Source organism: Salmo salar, chromosome 19, assembly GCF_965601325.2.
Source record: "Salmo salar chromosome 19, fSalSal1, whole genome shotgun sequence".
Classification (NCBI taxonomy): Eukaryota; Metazoa; Chordata; class Actinopteri; order Salmoniformes; family Salmonidae; genus Salmo; species Salmo salar.
In genome coordinates, this window is record NC_138309.1 from 60726603 (window position 1) to 60747310 (window position 20708).

The 20708-nt window shown below is 43.8% G+C and overlaps 1 protein-coding gene across 1 annotated transcript; it reads right to left on the bottom strand.

The window, feature by feature from the left end:
- Window positions 1-16308: 16308 nt before the first annotated feature.
- LOC106579377 (adhesion G protein-coupled receptor E3) lies at window positions 16309-19543 on the bottom strand. Its single transcript, XM_014159216.3, has 9 exons — window positions 19417-19543; window positions 19010-19147; window positions 18775-18818; window positions 18541-18654; window positions 18275-18434; window positions 17992-18114; window positions 17531-17685; window positions 16940-17101; window positions 16309-16781 (listed from the first exon to the last, which is right to left on the bottom strand). The coding sequence occupies exons 1-9, from the start codon at window positions 19487-19489 to the stop codon at window positions 16632-16634; spliced, it is 1119 nt and encodes a 372-aa protein (XP_014014691.2). The 5' UTR covers window positions 19490-19543; the 3' UTR covers window positions 16309-16631.
- Between the last annotated feature and the right edge of the window lie 1165 nt (window positions 19544-20708).

Consider the following 20708-nt stretch of genomic DNA (forward strand, 5'->3'; position numbering starts at 1 on the left):
GTGCAAATGGAATAGACAACAGGTGGAAATTATAGGCAATTAGCAAGACACCCCCAATAAAGGAGTGGTTCTGCAGGTGGGGACCACAGACCACTTCTCAGTTCCTATGCTTCCTGTCTGATGTTTTGGTCACTTTTGAATGCTGGCGGTGCTTTCACTGTAGTGGTAGCATGAGACGGAGTCTACAACCCACACAAGTGGCTCAGGTAGTGCAGCTCATCCAGGATGGCACATCAATGCGAGCTGTGGCAAGAAGGTTTGCTGTGTCTGTCAGCGTAGTGTCCAGAGCATGGAGGCGCTACCAGGAGACAGGCCAGTACATCAGGAGACGTGGAGGAGGCCGTAGGAGGGCAACAACCCAGCAGCAGGACCGCTACCTCCGCCTTTGTGCAAGGAGGAGCAGGAGAAGCACTGCCAGAGCCCTGCAAAATGACCTCCAGCAGGCCACAAATGTGCATGTGTCTGCTCAAATGGTCAGAAACAGACTCCATGAGGGTGGTATGAGGGCCCGACGTCCACAGGTGGGGGTTGTGCTTACTGCCCAACACCGTGCAGGACGTTTGGCATTTGCCAGAGAACACCAAGATTGGCAAATTCGCCACTGGCGCCCTGTGCTCTTCACAGATGAAAGCAGGTTCACACTGAGCACATGTGACAGACGTGACAGAGTCTGGAGAACGTGGAGAACGTTCTGCTGCCTGCAACATCCTCCAGCATGACTGGTTTGGCAGTGGGTCAGTCATGGTGTGGGGTGGCATTTATTTGGGGGGCTGCACAGCCCTCCATGTGCTCACCAGAGGTACCCTGACTGCCATTAGGTACCGAGATGAGATCCTCAGACCCCTTGTGAGACCATATCCTGGTGCGGTTGGCCCTGGGTTCCTCCTAATGCAAGACAATGCTAGACCTCATGTGGCTGGAGTGTGTCAGCAGTTCCTGCAAGAGGAAGGCATTGATGCTATGGACTGGCCGCCCGTTCCCCAGACCTGAATCCAATTGAGCACATCTGGGACATCATGTCTCGCTCCATCCACCAATGCCACGTTGCACCACAGACTGTCCAGGAGTTGGCGGATGCTTTAGTCCAGGTCTGGGAGGAGATCCCTCAGGAGACCATCCGCCACCTCATCAGGAGCATGCCCAGGTGTTGTAGGGAGGTCATACAGGCACGTTGAGGCCACACACACTACTGAGCCTCATTTTGACTTGTTTTAAGGACATTACATCAAAGTTGGATCAGCCTGTAGTGTGGTTTTCCACTTTAATTTTGAGTGTGACTCCAAATCCAGACCTCCATGGGTTGATAAATTGGATTTCCATTGATTATTTTTGTGTGATTTTGTTGTCAGCACATTCAACTATGTAAAGAAAAAAGTATTTAATAAGATTATTTCTTTCATTCAGATCTAGGATGTGTTGTTTAAGTGTTCCCTTTATTTTTTTAGCAGTATATAATTAACCTTTATTTAACTAGGCAAGTCAGAATGGCGAATAATGACAAATTATTGGCAGACTATTGATAACATGTTTTGAATGGGTTCTACTGCATGGAATTGCAGGAAAAAAACATTGATTTAAGTTGAGGTTAAAATGCTGTTGCGACCGGTGGCCTCCATTGTGTTTCTTGGCTGATAGGGTGACACCACAGGCTTTAAGCAGGGATAGGACCACACAGGCCAGCACCACAGAAATTCCAACCCACCGCATCACCTGGCCACTTTTCTGTCAATGAGGAATCAAACACAGAACGTCTAAACATGGATACTCAACTCACATCGAACACACAGCCTTCTAAAACGACATAAAAACATGACAAAACTATCACCAAGCATGATACACACTGACATAGGCTGTAGTGTGTTTCTGTCACAGATCTAAGACTGTCACGGATGACAAAGTAGGCAACGAGAGACACTGAGATATGGTGCAAATATGAGGAGTTTTAGTCCTTCAATGTCACGTCCTGACCAGTTAAGGGTTATTTGTTGTTGGAGTTTGGTCAGGATGTGGCAGAGGGTATTTGTTTTATATGGTTTGGGGTGGTGGTGTAGGTAGTAGGTTGTTTTATTTATGTATTCCGGGGGTTTTGGGCACTGCTCTGTGTTTATGTATTTCTAGGTTTAGTTAGTTAGTTGTGGGTATAGGTTCTAGGTTTGTTTTCTATGTAGAGTTAATTGGGATTGGACTCCCAATTGAAGGCAGGTGTGTTGAGTTGCCTTTGATTGGGAGTCCTATATTAGTAGGGTGTGTTTGTGGGTAATTGTTTGTGAGCACTGCGTTTATTGAGCCTGCTGCACTGTCTAGTTGTGAGTATTGTTTTGTTTTTCCTGTGGATGCTTTTTGTTTTTTCCATTAAAAGAATGAGTATCCACATACCCGCTGCATTTTGGTCTTCCCTTCAACACGGCACCGTTTGTGACATTCAACTTGCAAAAGATACAAATTATGCCAGGAGAAAATGAACCAAAAAGTATTAAAATGCCAGGAAAAGATGAACCAAAAAGTATTAAAATAGACAAATAAACTGAATTGAAATGAAAACAAACTGTCCTAAAGCTTCAACTTCAAAAATAATTGAAGTCAAAAAGTGAAGAACAGAATGTAACATAAAAATAAACTCATGAATCAACTTCAAAAATAAAAAACTGACAAGTGGGAGTTTTACCTCAAGAATATACACTGAGTATACAAAACATTAAGAACACCTGGTCTTTCCATGACACACTGACCAGGTGAAACCTATGATCCCTTATTGATGTCACTTGTTAAATCCAGATTGTGTATGTGTGCCATTCAGAGGGTGAATGGGAAAACTTTCTCATGGCTTCTGGAAGGAAATGCTGTAGGAATGCTCAACCGGTGTCGCTTATTCAGCCGACAGAAACTTTCAACCGGTTCTCCCCATTAAGCGAGTCGGAGGCCGAAACTTCTCTGGTCTCTACTCCTCCCGTTGTGGGGTCTGAGACGCCTAAGGCTCCCACCATTAGCTCTGACAAATTGAAAACCCTAGTCATTGGCGACTCCATTACCCGCAGTATTAGACTTAAAACGAATCATCCAGCGATCATACACTGTTTACCAGGGGGCAGGGCTACAAGGCTAATCTAAAGACGGTGCTGGCTAAAGCTAAAACTGGCGAGTGTAGAGAGTATAGAGATATTGTTATCCACGTCGGCACCAACGATATAAGGATGAAACAGTCAGAGGTCACGAAGCGCAACATAGCTTCAGCGTGTAAATTTACATTTACATTTACATTTAAGTCATTTAGCAGACGCTCTTATCCAGAGCGACTTACAAAATGGTTCATTCACCTTATGATATCCAGTGGAACAACCACTTTACAATAGTGCATCTAAATCTTTTAAGGGGGGGGGGGGGGGGGGGGTTAGAAGGATTACTTTATCCTATCCTAGGTATTCCTTAAAGAGGTGGGGTTTCAGGTGTCTCCGGAAGGTGGTGATTGACTCCGCTGTCCTGGCGTCGTGAGGGAGCTTGTTCCACCATTGGGGTGCCAGAGCAGCGAACAGTTTTGACTGGGCTGAGCGGGAACTGTGCTTCCTCAGAGGTAGGGGGGCCAGCAGGCCAGTGGTGGATGAACGCAGTGCCCTTGTTTGGGTGTAGGGCCTGATCAGAGCCTGAAGGTATGGAGGTGCCGTTCCCTTCACAGCTCCGTAGGCAATCACCATGGTCTTGTAGCGGATGCGAGCTTCAACTGGAAGCCAGTGGAGAGAGCGGAGGAGCGGGGTGACGTGAGAGAACTTGGGAAGGTTGAACACCAGACGGGCTGCGGCGTTCTGGATGAGTTGTAGGGGTTTAATGGCACAGGCAGGTAAATCAGCTAGAAAGATGTGTCGGCATCGATTAATTGTCTCTGGCCCCCTCCCAGTTAGGGGGAGTGATGAGCTCTACAGCAGAGTCTCACAACTCAATCGCTGGTTGAAAACTGTGTTCTGCCCCTCCCAAAAGATGGCCAATTATCTACAAATTCTATCTTTCTGGGACTCACCCACAAACAGGACCAAGCCTGGCCTGTTGAGGAGTGACGGACTCCATCCTAGCTGGAGGGGTGCTCTCATCTTATCTACGAACATAGACAGGGCTCTAACTCCCCTAGCTCCTCAATGAAATAGGGTGCAGGCCAGGCAGCAGGCTGTTAGCCAGCCTGCTAGTTTAGTGGAGTCTGCCACTAGCACAGTCAGCATAGTCAGCTCAGCTTTCCCCATTGAGACCGTGTCTGTGCCTCGATCAAGGTTGGGCAAAATTAAAGATGGCGGTGTTCGCTTTAGCAATCTCACTAGTATAAAGACCTCCTCCATTCCTGCCATTATTGAAAGAGATTGTGATACCTCACATCTCAAAATTGGGTTATTTAATGTTAGATCCCTCACTTCCAAGGCAGTTATAGTCAATGAACTAATCACTGATCATAATCTTGATGTGATTGGCCTGACTGAAACATGGCTTAAGCCTGATGAATTTACTGTGTTAAATGAGGCCTCACCCCCTGGTTACACTAGTGACCACACCCCCCGTGCAACCGGCAAAGGCGGAGGTGTTGCTAACATTTACGATAGCAAATTTCAATTTACAAAAAAAAAAACAATGATGTTTTCGTCTTTTGAGCTTCTAGTCATGAAATCTATGCAGCCTACTCAATCACTTTTTATAGCTACTGTTTACAGGCCTCCTGGGCCATATGCAGTGTTCCTCACTGAGTTCCCTGAATTCCTATCGGATCTTGTAGTCATAGCAGATAATATTCAAATTTTTGGTGACTTTAACATTCACATGGAAAAGTCCACAGACCCACTCCAAAAGGCTTTCGGAGCCATCATCGACTCGGTGGGTTTTGTCCAACATGTCTCTGGACCTAGTTTTGTCCCATGGAATAAATGTTGTGGATCTTAATGTTTTTCCTCATAATCCTGGATTATCGGACCACCATTTTATTGCGTTTGCAACAAATAATCTGCTCAGACCCCAACCAAGGAGCATTAAAAGTTGTGCTATAAATTCTCAGACAACCCAAAGATTCCTTGATGCCCTTCCAGACTCCCTCTGCCTACCCAAGGACGTCAGAGGACAAAAATCAGTTAACCACCTAACCGAGGAACTCAATTTAACCTTGCGCAATACCCTAGATGCAGTTGCACCCCTAAAAACATCTGTCATAAGAAACTAGCTCCCTGGTATACAGAAAATACACGAGCTCTGAAGCAAGCTTCCAGAAAATTGGAACGGAAATGGCGCCACACCAAACTGGAAGTCTTCCGACTAGCTTGGAAAGACAGTACCGTGCAGTATCGAAGAGCCCTCACTGCTGCTCGATCATCCTATTTTTCCATCTTAATTGAGGAAAATAACAACAATCCAAAATGTATTTTTGATACTGTCGCAAAGCTAACTAAAAAGCAGCCTTCGCAAATGGAGGATGGCTTTCACTTCAGCAGTAATACATTTATGAACTTCTTTGAGGAAAAGATCATGATCATTAGAAAGCAAATTACGGACTCCTCTTTAAATCTGCGTATTCCTCCAAAGCTCCATTGTCCTGAGTCTGCACAACTCTGCCAGGACCTAGGATCAAGGGAGATACTAAAGTGTTTTAGTACTATATCTCTTGACACAATGATGAAAATAATCATGGCATCTAAACCCTCAAGCTGCATACTGGACCCTATTCCAACTAAACTACTGAAAGAGCTGCTTCCTGTGCTTGGCCCTCCTATGTTGAACATAATAAACGGCTCTCTATCCACCGGATGTGTACCAAGCTCACTAAAAGTGGCAGTAATAAAGCCTCTCTTGAAAAAGCCGAATCTTGACCCAGAAATTATAAAAAACTATCGGCCTATATCGAATCTTCCATTCCTCTCAAAAAAAATTGAAAAAGCTGTTGCGCAGCAACTCACTGCCTTCCTGAAGACAAACAATGTATACGAAACGCTTCAGTCTGGTTTTAGACCCCATCATAGCACTGAGACTGCACTTGTGAAGGTGGTAAATTACCTTTTAATGACGTCAGACCGAGGCTCTGCATCTGTCCTTGTGCTCCTAGATCTTAGTGCCGCTTTTGATACCATCGATCACCACATTCTTTTGGAGAGATTGGAAACCCAAATTGGTCTACATGGACAAGTTCTGGCCTGGTTTAGATCTTATCTGTCGGAAAGATATCAGTTTGTCTCTGTGAATGGTTTGTCCTCTGACAAATCAATTGTAAATTTCGGTGTTCCTCAAGGTTCCGTTTTAGGACCACTATTGTTTTCACTATATATTTTACCTCTTGGGGATGTCATTCGAAAACATAATATTAAATTTCACTGCTATGCAGACGACACACAGCTGTACATTACAATGAAACATGGTGAACCCCCAAAATTGCCCTCGCTAGAAGCCTGTGTTTCAGATATAAAGAAGTGGATGGCTGCAAACTTTCTATTTTTAAACTCGGACAAAACAGAGATGCTTGTTCTAGGTCCCAAGAAACAAAGAGATCTTCTGTTGAATCTGACAATTAATCTGGATGGTTGTACAGTCGTCTCAAATAAAACTGTGAAGGACCTCGGCGTTACTCTGGACCCTGATCTCTCTTTTGAAGAACATATCAAGACTGTTTCAAGGTCAGCTTTTTTCCATCTACGTAACATTGCAAAAATCAGAAACTTTCTGTCCAAAAATGATGCAGAAAAATCCATGCTTTTGTTACTTCTAGGCTGCAATGCTCTACTTTCCGGCTACCCGGATAAAGCACTAAACAAACTTCAGTTAGTGCTAAATACGGCTGCTAGAATCCTGACTAGAACCAATTTTTTTATCATATTACTCCAGTGCTAGCCTCCCTACACTGGCTTCCTGTTAAGGCAAGGGCTGATTTCAAGGTTTTACTGCTAACCTACAAAGCATTACATGGGCTTGCTCCTACCTATCTTTCCGATTTGGTCCTGCCGTACATACCTACACGTACGCTACGGTCACAAGATGCAGGCCTCCTAATTGTTCCTAGAATTTCTAAGCAAACGGCTGGAGGTAGGGCTTTCTCCTATAGAGCTCCATTTTTATGGAATGGTCTGCCTACCCATGTGAGAGACGCAGACTCAGTCTCAACCTTTAAGTCTTTACTGAAGACTTATCTCTTCAGTAGGTCCTATGATTAAGTATAGTCTGGCCCAGGAGTGTGAAGGTGAACAGAAAGGCTGGTGCAACGAACCACCCTTGCTGTCTCTGCCTTGCCGGTTCCCCTCTCTCCACTGGGATTCTCTGCCTCTAACCCTATTACAGGGGCTGAGTCACTGGCGTACTGGTGTTCTTCCATGCCGTCCATGGGAGGGGTGTGTCACTTGAGTGGGTTGAGTCACTGACGTGGTCTTCCTGTCTGGGTTGGCGCCCCCCCCCCCTCCCCCCTTTGGTTGTGCCGTGGCGGAGATCTTTGTGGGCTATACTCGGCCTTGTCTTAGGACGGTAAGTTGGTGATTGGAGACATCCCTCTAGTGGTGTGGGGGCTGTGCTTTGGCAAAGTGGGCGGGGTTATAGCCTGCCTGTTTGGCCCTGTTCTGGGGTATCATCGGATTTATGAACATTTTAACATCTTGACCATGTTCTGTTATAATATCCACCCGGCACAGCCAGAAGAGGACTGGCCACACCTCATAGCCTGGTTCCTCTCTAGGTTTCTTCCTAGGTTTTGGCCTTTCTAGGGAGTTTTTCCTAGGGAGTTTTTCCTAGCCACCGTGCTTCTTTCACATGCATTGCTTGCTGTTTGGGGTTTTAGGCTGGGTTTCTGTACAGCCCTTTGAGATATCAGCTGATGTACGAAGGGCTATATAAATAAATTTGATTTGATGGGAAAGACAAAAGATGTAAGTGTCTTTGAATGGGGTATGGTAGTAGGTGCCAGTCGCACCTCTTTGTGTAAAGAACTGCATCGCTGCTGGGGTTTTTCACACTCAACCGTTTTTCATGTTTCAAGAATGGCCCACCTAAAGGACATTCAGCTAACTTGACAACTGTGGGAAGCATTGGAGTCAACATGGGCCAGCATCCCCATTGAATGCTTTCAACACCTTGCAGAGTCCATGCCCCGACCAATTGAAACTGTTGTGAGGGCAAAAGGGGAGAGTGCAACTCAATATTAGGAAGTTGTTCCTAATGTTTGGTATACTGGGTGTATGGTGAGTGGACAGTTCCATTGTCTGGTAGAAGGTGAGTTTCGCAAGATATACATTTTCAATACACATGATCGTAATATAACGTTTCAGGGTGCTGATCAGATTTGAAATACATAGTTATTTTAGCATTAACAGTATCAATGTATGAAAGGTACTTTGGAATTTCGACATGTGAAGCAAAAAGTGTTCTCCCGCAGTGAACAGAGGGGTGGCACTTCCCAATTCCCCTCCGGGACCATACTTTAACAACGGAATTCCGGTCGGACCTCCTTTACCAGAACACAGCTGGCTTCCATGCTGCAGACATGGGGCCGGTAACAGCGGAGACAAACAGAAGACATTACCTAGAACTTTAACTGTTTGTAGATAAGGATAATCGTTCAATTATAAAGTTAGATGATACCAGTGACTGTTACAACGTAATAATGACGCGTCGACTCAACATAGAGAAACGATAATAACAAATGTCAAGACTAATTGTGCATTTCTGCAATAAAGTTATGGATGGGATATATGAAACAAAAACCAAGTGTCGCATCATTACTTATATTTCTTTATACTCCTCTGCTCTCATCCTTCTAGACCTATCTGCTGCCTTTGATACTGTGAACCATCAGATCCTCCTCTCCACCCTCTCCGAGTTGGGCATCTCCGGCGCGGCCCACGCTTGGATTGCGTCCTACCTGACAGGTTGCTCCTACCAGATGGCGTGGCGAGAATCTGTCTCCGCACCATGCGCTCTCACCACTGGTGTCCCCCAGGGCTCTGTTCTAGGCCCTCTCCTATTCTCGCTATACACCAAGTCACTTGGCTCTGTCATATCTTCACATGGTCTCTCCTATCATTGCTATGCAGACGACACACAATTAATCTTCTCCTTTCCCCCTTCTGATAACCAGGCGGCGAATCGCATCTCTGCATGTCTGTCAGACATATCAGTGTGGATGACAGATCACCAGCTCAAGCTAAACCTCGGCAAGACGGAGCTGCTCTTCCTCCCGGGGAAGGACTGCCCGTTCCATGATCTCGCCATCACGGTTGACAACTCCCTTGTGTCCTCCTCCCAGAGTGCTAAGAACCTTGGCGTGATCCTGGACAACACCCTGTCATTCTCCACTAACATCAAGGCGGTGACCCGATCCTGTAGGTTCATGCTCTACAACATTCGCAGAGTACGACCCTGCCTCACACAGGAAGCGGCGCAGGTCCTAATCCAGGCACTTGTCATCTCCCGTCTGGATTACTGCAACTCGCTGTTGGCTGGACTCCCTGCCTGTGCCATTAAACCCCTACAACTCATCCAGAACGCCGCAGCCCGTCTGGTGTTCAACCTTCCCAAGTTCTCTCACGTCACCCCGCTCCTCTGCTTTCTCCACTGGCTTCCAGTTGAAGCTCTCATCCGCTACAAGACCATGGTGATTGCTTACGGAGCTGTGAAGGGAACGGCACCTCCATACCTTCAGGCTCTGATCAGGCCCTACACCCAAACAAGGGCACTGCGTTCATCCACCTCTGGCCTGCTGGCCCCCCTACCTCTGAGGAAGCACAGTTCCCGCTCAGCCCAGTCAAAACTGTTCGCTGCTCTGGCACCCCAATGGTGGAACAAGCTCCCTCACGACGCCAGGACAGCGGAGTCAGTCACCACCTTCCGGAGACACCTGAAACCCCACCTCTTTAAGGAATACCTAGGATAGGATAAAGTAATCCTTCTAACCCCCCCCCCCCCCCCCCCCCCCTTAAAAGATTTAGATGCACTATTGTAAAGTGGTTGTTCCACTGGATATCATAAGGTGAATGCACCAATTTGTAAGTCGCTCTGGATAAGAGCGTCTGCTAAATTACTTAAATGTAAATGTAAATGTTATATATTATGTGTATAGTGCAAAGTGATTGTTAACGTGCATACATAACGATATTTATTAGGCAGGGGGTTTTACTGTGCGGTCCGCGATGTGGCAGTCAGACTCCTTTTCCTCTTAGTAGTTCTACAGTGTTGTTGTGCATCACCTTTCACTCTTGGACTCCCCTGAACAGGGTGAAGCTGCTGAGATGGGTGCAGGCAGAGAGGGAGAGGCGAAGCAAGACGTTTTACTCTCGCCAAAATCTGTCCAAAATAAGACCAGTGCATTTCTATGGGCTTACTTTTGACCTAAGCTTGTCGCCTGCCTTACCGCCTTTGGGTCAACTCCCAAAGTTTGTGCGGAGACATGTGCATCTCGTCATTATATGCAGATCTCTGGTGCAGGAGCATACAGCGTGGGTGGAGTTGGACACCATTGAGGTGCAACGTTGGCTTGACCTCTCCACCCTCTGACCAATTAATCTAACGTAGCAGGAGAAAGAAAGGCCTGAGTTGGGTCTTCATCAACCGGAATCATCTGGATTTCAGGCTTCGCCTCTTTAAGCCTGTTGTCACTAAGAAGCCTAATGCCACTGCTGCTGAGTGGGACTGTACTTGGGTAATTCCTGTCCTCGCTGATCGCTGTCTCCAAGGTGGTGTCAAGTAGGGTGTTCTCATTGGTCAGTCTGACTGGTCCTCGGGGTGGTGTCCTGTCCCTCTTCACCACAACCTCTACCTCTGTTTTTTTTTTTTTAAATGAACACTGCAGCCAGACTAACCTGAATATATTTTCATATTGAATATACAGTTGAAGTTGGAAGTTTACATACACTTAGGTTGGAGTCATTAAAACTCGTTTTTCAACAACTCCACAAATGTCTTGTTAACAAACTATAGTTTTGGCAAGTCGGTTAGGACATCTACTTTGTGCATGACACAAGTAATTTTTCAAACAATTGTTTACAGACAGATTTTTTCACTGTATCACAATTCCAGTGGGTCAGAAGTTTACATACACTAAGTTGACTGTGCCTTTAATCAGCTTGGAAAATTCCAGAAAATGATGTCATGGCTTTAGAAGCTTCTGATAGGCTAATTGACATCATCTGAGTCAATTGGAGGTGTACCTGTGGATGTATTTCAAGGCCTACCTTCAAACTCAGTGCCTCTTTGCTTGACATCATGGGAAAATCAAAAGAAATCAGCCAAGACCTCAGAAGAAAAATGGTAGACCTCCACAAGTCTGGTTCATCCTTGGGAGCAATTTCCAAACACCTGAAGGTACCACATTCATCTGTACAAAAAATAGTACGCAAGTATAAACACCATGGGACCATGGAGCCGTCATTCCGCGTTCTGTCTCCTAGAGATGAACTTACTTTGGTGCGAAAAGTGCAAATCAATCCCAGAACAATAGCAAAGGACTTGTGAAGATGCTGGAGGAAACAGGTACAAAAGTATCATTATCCACAGTAAAACGAGTCCTATATCGTCATAACCTGAAAGGTTGCTCAGCAAGGAAGAAGCCACTGCTTCCAAACCGCCATAAAAAAGCCAGACTACGGTTTGCAACTGCACATGGGGACAAAGATCGTACTTTTTGGAGAAATGTCCTCTGGTCTGATGAAACAAAAATAGAACTGTTTGGCCATAATGACCATCATTATGTTTGGAGGAAAAAGGGGGAGGCTTGCAAGCCGAAGAACACCATCCCAACCGTGAAGAAGCACAGAGGTGGCAGCATCATGTTGTGGGGGTGCTTTGCTGCAGGAGGGACTGGTGCACTTCACAAAATAGATGACATCATGAGGTAGGAAAATGATGTGGATATATTGAAGCAACATCTCAAGACATCAGTCAGGAAGTTAAAGCTTGGTCGCAAATGGGTCTTCCAAATGGACAATGACCCCAAGCATACTTCCAAAGTTGTGGCAAAATGGCTTAAGGACAACAAAGTCAAGGTATTGGAGTGGCCATCACAAAGCCCTGACCTCAATCCCATAGACATTTTGTGGGCAGAACTGAAAAGCATGTGCGAGCAAGGAAGCCTACAAACCTGACTCAGTTACACCAGCTTTGTCAGGAGGAATGGGCCAAAATTCACCCAACTTATTGTGGGAAGTTTGTGGAAGACCACCCGAAACGTTCATCTCTAGGAGACAGAACGCGTCTCATTCCTGAGCGGAATGATGGCTGCGTGGTCCCATGGTGTTTATACTTGCGTACTATTGTTTGTACAGATGAATGTGGTACCTTCAATTTACTGCATAGTGATGTCACCATGGAAAGCCCAAAACTCCCACCTATGCAATCCTGCTGACAAGAAGGTCCTGTGTAGATAGTTGCTGGTTGAAAGTACAATCAGGAAAAAAACACTGTTCATATTTTATTCACACTTTTACAGTGTTAGTTTCATCAGCTGTTCTTTTGTTCAACATGATACGAAAAACACAGAAAAACCCACATTTTGTCTGCACTGAGCCTTTAAAACTAAAAGGAAGTAGTGCACACAGAGAGATTAGTGTGATGACAAGGAAAGGCTTACACTTAAGACAAACGCATACATATTATTTCACAATTCTTACCCAAACATTGTCCAATTGCGTCAACCATGAACACTGGTTGGCACTGACAGATGTAGTTGCCGATGCAAATGTTCTCCACAGATGGAGAGGTTACACTCATCGATATCTATATGATACATATGGCTGAAAGACAATGTATGGGTCAGCCAAAATCACAGGAGGTTGGTGGCACCTTATGGGGAGGACGGGCTCGTGATAATGGCTGGAGTGGAATCAGTGGAATGGTATCAAATACATTATTATGAGCCGTTCTCAGCAACCTCCACTGGTCAAAATACATTAAATCGTCAATGATGCTCAAAAGCTGTTTTTCTGGTCAATGTGTTCATAAATCTTATCACATTTTTATTGGGCGCATACGCATATGTAAGACCAGAATCATGACAGATAAGTTGTAGAGAAGCACATTCTGAAACAGTTGCACACACACACAACAAAACATTAAGAACACCTGCTCTTTCCATGACAGACTGACCAGGTGAATCCAATTGAAAGCTATGATCAGTTATTGAGGTCACTTGTTAAATCCACTTCAAATTAGTGTAGAAGGGGAGGAGACAGGGTAAAGAAGGATTTTTAAGCCTTGAGAGGATTGAGACATGGATTGTGTATGTGTGCCATTCAAAGGGTGAATGGGCAAGACAAAAGACTGAAGTGTCTTTGAACAGGGTATGGTAGTAAGTGCCAGGCGCACCAGTTTGAGTGTGTCAAGATTTGCAATGCTGCCGAGTGTACAAAACATTAGGAACATCGTCGTACTATTGAGTTGACTTGCCTTTTGCCTTCAGAACAGCTTCAATTTGTCGGGGCAAGAGCATTCCACAGGTTGACTCCAATGCTTCCCACAGTTATGTCAAGTTGACTGGATGTCCTTTGGGTGGTGGACCATTCTTGATACACAAGAAACTGTTGAGCATGAAAAACCCATCGGCGTTGAAGTTCTTGACACACTCAACCCGGTACACCTGGCACCCACTACCATACCTCATTCAAAGGCACTTAAATCTTTTGTCTTGCCCATTCCCCCTCTGAATGGCACACATACACAATCCATGTCTCAAAGGCTTAAAAATCCTTCTTTAAGCTGTCTGCTACCCTTCATCTACACTGATTGAAGGGGATTTAACAAGTGACATCAATAAGGGATCATAGCTTTCACCTGGATTGACCTGGTCAGTCTATGTCATGGAAAGAGCATGTTTTGTACACTCAGTGTTTATATACTATATATACATATATATATATATATATATATATATACATATATACACACTGTATATACAATGCCTCCAGAAACTATTCCCAACCTGTGTTTTTTTGTTGTTAGTTGTATTAAAGCTTGAATTTAAAATTGGTTACATTGAGATTTTGTGTCACTGGCCTACACACAATACCCCATAATGTCAAAGTGGAATTATGTTTTTAGATTTTTGTTTTTACAAATGAATAAAACATGAAAAGCTGAAATGTCTTGAGTCAATAAGTATTCAACCCCTGCTTTCCAACATAAACTGGGAGAGAAATTCACCTTTCAGCTGGATAATAACCTAAAACACAAGGCCAAATATACACTGGAGTTGCTTACCAAGACGACATTAAATGTCCCTGTGTGGCCTAGTTACACTTTTGACAAATCTATTTGGAAATGGCTGCCTAGCAATGATCAACCACCAACTTGACAGAGCTTGAATGTGGTACAATCCAGGTGTGCAAAGCTCTTAGATTCTTACTCAGAAAGACTCACAGCTGTAATCACTGCCAAAGATGATTCTAACATATTGACTCAGGGGCATGATGTAAATGAGATATTTCATTTTCAATAAATTTGCCAACATTTCTAAAAACAGGTTTTCCCTTTGTCATTATGGGGGAATGTGTGTAGATGGGTGAGAAACCCCCCCATGCTTGGATCCCATGCTTTCTTGATAATACAAACCTGCTGTCCGAACCAAGGCTTTAGTTATTAAGCTACTCAGTGAGCTCACACTTGGAAGAAAGCACAGGGTTCAAGTGCAAGACGTTTTCTGAGTTGATGTGTGATCAACTATTGCATGTTCTCACACACTCTCTGTTAATATTTATCCTTTGATCTATTCTTGTGTTCCCTCCCTTTCGCAATCATACTTTTCATTTGTGACGATATGTACAGTATTGCATTTAACAGCATAATGCGTAACTACAGCTAATCAGTTGCTCTATCAACATTAGGGGAACGGAGATAAAAGGTTAAAGCCATCCAGTCACATAACAAAAATAACTTATACACATGAGCTTTTGAGTATAAACCCAATTACAAAATCGGAAACCATAAGCTTAAAAAGGTCATATTTCCCAAAGAAAATTGCTTTTGAGTGACTAAAACATCACCCATAATACCCCCCCCACCCAGATTCAAATGCTCAGAATTGACCTTTTCTCTTACCTCCAACTATCAGTAAGGCTGAAGGACCAGTCTGAGTGGGTGGGGAGCTCACCTTGATTGCCAGCAACTTGGATGCAATGCTGCAGCGAGATCATCTCAAGCAAATGTGCTGATACAGGAAGCTCAACTCAAATAAGATTCCAATCCAATCCTGTCATACATCACATCATGGGTTCACAAATTATTTGTCTATCCAACTGTTTGGTTTTTGTAACCGCATCGATATAGACAACATCCTGTCTCAGTTCATGTTGGACAATTTCATTTGAAACTGGTCAGGAAAAAGCCTGGGTTGACTTCATCAATTACATTTGTTGACTGCCAGACCATGTACATAAACCATGCCTTGCCATGATATCAATCATTTTGTATACATCGTTTGGCATGTCTCTTCTATTGCAGTTCATAGCCGCACTGACATGACAACGGAGTCGGAGTTCCAAACAGAATTTCTTCCCCAATGCTGGCCAGTAACTAGCTAACACCAGATACGGATGAAAGTGAAACCCTAGAAGTATATTTGCCATAGATAAATAGGGGAAACCTTTAACACCCTGCTGTCAAATTTTGGCACCAGTAGTCTAGCTAGCTAGGTAAACCACGTCCCTCTACGAACACGTCTTCTGCAATGATGGTTACAAGGCAGTACTTATTTAAATAAGGTATGAGAATAAGACGTTACTATTGGTGTATTACAATGAGCGGCTAAATGTGATGTTTCACCGATCCCCAATAAGCAAATAGTATCTGGATTCCTGAATTCAAGATTTTGACATAAAGGAGGAAGCAAGTCACTTTATGATCTAACTTTATCAATGTACCAGCGACAGTCATTTGTCATACTCTGATAGGGTTTAATCCAAGTCATCCAATTTGATGATAAACATGATTTTGACTGTTCAGGACCTTTTAAAGATGCTTTTCATTCTCTGACATTCTAACCAAAACAGAAACTCAACCTGGACTGTCTGTTCCTCACCTACCAGTTTCAGGAAAGCCAGGTTTTAGGAAGCTGCAGCTGATGGACTTGATGAGCTTTCCTACTTGGAAAGCCTGAAATATTGTAGAGGTTTGCTGTTTAACTCATGTTTTGTTCTCCTCGTTTCATGTTTTCATGAAATCTGCCTGAAGCACTTGAACAGGTCTCCAGGTCGCCGATCATAGGCCACATAACGGTATGTATGTAATGTAGGTATGCATGTGCAGTTTGTCCCTTCTACGTGTACAGTATACACAGTGAGCGTAAAGGTGTGTGTTCAGTCTTTCAAGAACAAACATGTACATCCTTCCTTTGATTACAACAGAGCTTCTATTTAAACTTGTACAATAATACTGTATGGTAAGCTCGTCTCCAATTGAACAGAGAAAAAGTAAATTGACATTGATGGGAATTGAGAACAATCACTAATCTCTAATATCTAAATACATATATTTCATGAAATCATTTTTCATCAATTGACTGAGGTTGGAACTGAAACTTCATATTTACATTTTCTAACGGTTCGTTCACAGTCTAAACAGTTATTTTACAATAAATTGACATAGGGTAGGATTATATACAAAACACAGGAAAGAGAGATTTTAGAAATCCCTGCCGTCTAAATTGAGGTGCTTTAGAGTTTAAAATGCTGTTCTGGTTGGCTCCCTCCATTGCGCTTTTTGCTGATAAAGCGACACCACAGGGTCATGAGCAGGGATAGGACCGCACAAGCCAGCGCCACGGAAGCGCCCACCCACATCACCAACGGCAACTGTCCGCATTTCTGTCAATGTCAATGCGGAATAAAAAGAATCAAACACAGACCATACTACTGCCCCAAGGAAGGTCTGCTTGGGGTGTGAGTTTGAAGGCAAAAAGACCTTCTCACAGATATAAGACCCTTCTCCCTCTTAGCAGTTCTACTGTGTTGTTGTGTATCACCTTATTCTCTTGGATTCCCCTGAGCAGGGCAAAGCTGCTGAGATGGGTGCAGGAGCACACAGTTTGGGTGGAGTTGGACATCACTGAGGTGCAGCCCTGGATTGACCACGCCCCCTCACCATCCTCTGACCAATAAACACAGGTGGTATTCGCATCACTGGACTGGAGCACAGAGGAGATGAGACTCATATCATTTTATGAACAGCTAGGGTCTACTGCGTGCATATCTGTTAACATTTTTTTTTAATGTCTAATAAAACCTGTTTTAAAGAGATAGTTCACTTTATTTTGAAGTGAAATCCAGAATAATCTGGCTAGCATTTTTGTATCCATTAGTAGTGCATTCAAAAGCATGGGGACGTAGACCACACCGAGCTCTTTCCCCATGATTTTGAACACACCGCTAATGGACACAATCCATTTCCACTAGCATTGCTACATTCCCCAAAAATTGTAGCTAGGAGACCAGCTATAGAAATGTAAAAAACTGTTTGGAGCAAACAATCACAGTCTAGGGAAGTCAAAGATAAGCGAAAGAAGTGAACTATCACTGTAACTGTCAGTCAGCCTTTTGAGAAACACAATTGTTACCTTCAAGTGATTGAAGGTGAGAATGATAGGTTCAGACAGGTTTGTTCTATTGGGGTTGCTAACAGATACAGTCACCACTCTGGAGGAGAGCTGCTCAGAGCTGTTGGTCAAAGTCTGCAGACTCTTGTAGCTGAGCAAAATGGCAAACCCAAATCCTGCAAACAACATAACACAAAACCAATCCACTTAAAACATACAGAAACACAAACAATATAAAACAAAACCAATTCACAAATCATCAAGTATACAAACCCATCAACCTAAAATAAAACACACATGGTACACAAAATATGCCCTATATACAGTATAATAAGCCCTGCACAAAACACAAAAGCCTCCACACAAATCCTACAAGATATAAAATGAAACTTATAGAAATGTCAGTAAATATTTGTCACTCAGAAACTCCCAATTAGTTTTTTTAAGAAGGCCAATGCCACTGCAGCTGAGTGGGACTGTACCTGGGTAATTCGTGTCATCTCCGATCGCCGTCTCCCAGGTGGTGTCAAGTTGGATGTTTTCATTGGTTAGTCTGACTGGTCCTCGGGGTGGTGTCCTGTCCCTCCTCACCACAACTTCTACCTCTGTTTTTTAACATAGGGACAAAAATGTATACTGAGTAGAAATCACCATTATTGAAAGAACAAGTCGTCACTTAGTGGTCAATATGTTCTGTGTAAGGTTAAGTTGTGGTACCGGTGAGGTTAAAGTGATCACTAAATGTGTTTTCAGTATAAGTGTTACCTGTATGGCTTGTATTTATCCTGCTCACATTTTCTCTCAGCTGTGGAGCAATCAGTCTGATAGAGTTTTCTACTGTCCTCAGTAGTGTAGTCACTTTACCGCTGTTACCACCTTGACCATTGGACTGGAGTTGAAGAACATCAGTGACATTGGCCAGTACCTTTAGAAAAGACAGACAACAGAGACATGATGTAACGTGCGTGTGTGTGCGTGCGTGTGCGCGCTTGTGTGTGCGTGTGTGTGTGTAGCTCAGGGAGGCAACATACTGTCAAAAGCGCCTCTCCAGTCTTTTCTGTAGCTCCAGCCAACCCAGAGGAGTTACTCAACACCAAACAGTTGTTTCTCAAGAGAGACAAGAGGCTGTCAAAACCTGGTAGAGTCTGAGAGAGACAGAAAGTACACAGAAAGAGAGAGAAGGATAAATGAGAAGAATATGGTGAATAATCAAGATGAAGAAAAGTACTTGAGAAAATAATCATTTAAAAAGAGGAAGAATTTACCTGTTCAGGTGTACTCTGAGTTGCATAAGGGTCACAATTCAGCTCTAAAGGAAAACCATGAATGTAGATGACCTCAGTTTGTAAAATACAACATAATGTATCAGGCCGGTCATCGTGATTGTGAAACTGGTAGGCTGGGTGGAGGTTTCAACAGATGGCCTCAAGATCAGTGGTCACAAGCGAAGACAATTGAGGTCAGCAGAAAATGAAAAGGTAGAACAAGCATTTCTCTCACCTTGACACTTAGTTTGGTTGTTGCCGTAGGTAGTGAATCCAGGGGTGCAATGACACCTGTAGCTGCCCTCCAGATTGAAGCAGGTTCCATTCTCGCCACAGGGGTATTTGTTCCCAGGCCCTATACACTCATTTACGTCTGTGAGTGTGAGTGAGAGAGAGAGAGAGAGAAAGGAAGTGGGGGAATAAGAAAGACGATGACAACATGGATGTGTCGGACACTGACCTGACAGAGTGATACTAAAGACACAATATCCGAAACACAATGTGGATAAGACGTTTCAAATAATTTCGGTCAATGCATTTATTATTTTTGCGGTACTGTTAGGTAAAGTGACTACCTCACCGGTACCACAACTTAACCTTACACAGAACACATTGACCCAAGGAGAATGGTGTTTCTCTCACCTACACACTTAGAACTTATGTTGCCATCCTGATGGAATCCCTGGAGACAACTGCACCAGTAGCTTCCCTTCATGTTGTGACAGGTTCCCCACGCCCCACAAATATGTCTGTCCTCACCACACTCATCAATGTCTGATAGTAAAAAGAAATGGTGGGGAGAGAGATGATGATGAAAGTGTATGTGATGAAAATGGGAGAGTACCAAAAAAATACAACATTGCAATTGTCTGTATATACAGTGCATTTGGAAAGTATTCAGACCCCTTGACCCCCCCCCCCAAAAAAAAATAATACATTACAGCCTTATTCTAAAAGAGATTAAATTAAATCTACACACAGTACCCTATAATGACAAAGTGGAAAAAACTAAACAGAAATACCTTATTTGCATAAGTATTCAGACCCTTTGCTATGAGACTCAAAATTGAGCTCAGGGGCATCCTGTTTTCATTGATCGACCTTGGGATGTTTCTACAACTTGATTGGAGTCCACCTGTGGTAAATCCAATTGATTGGACATGATTTGGAAAGGCACACACCATTCTATATAAGGTCCCACAGTTGACGGTGCATGTCAGAGCAAAAACCAAGCCATGAGGGCAAAGGAATTGTCCGTAGAACTCCGAGACAGGATTTTGTCGAGGCACAGATCTAGGGGAAGGGTACCAAAAAATGTCTGCACCATTGAAGGTCTCCAAGAACACAGTGGCCTCCATCATTCTTAAATGGAAGAAGTTTGGAACCACCAAGACTCTTATTAGAGCTGGCTGCCCTGCTAAACTGAACAATCATGGGAGAAGGGCCTTGGTCAGGGAGGTAACTAAGAACCCGATGGTCACTCTGACAGAGATCCAGAGTTCCTCTGTGGCGATGGGAGAACCTTCCAGAAGGACAACCATCTCTGCAGCATTCCACCAATCAGGCCTTTATGGTAGAGTGGCCAGGCAAAAGCCACTCCTCAGTAAAATGAACAACAGCTCGCTTGGAGTTTGCCAAAAGGCACCTAAAGGACTCTCAGACCATGAGAAACAAGGTTCTCTGGTCTGATGAAACCAACATTGAACTCTTTGGCCTGAATGCCAATCGTCACGTCTGGAGGAAACCTGGCACCATCCCTACGTGAAGCATGGTCGTGTGTGATAGCCAAATTATAAGATTGTTTAATACTGTTTATGCATCAAATGGTTGTTTTATGCAATAGAATAGGTTACTATTAATACTTTCTCATGTGTCTGTGTGAACTGAGAGGAGCCTCTGATGCTTAAACGCTGACAATTTATTTATGAATGGTT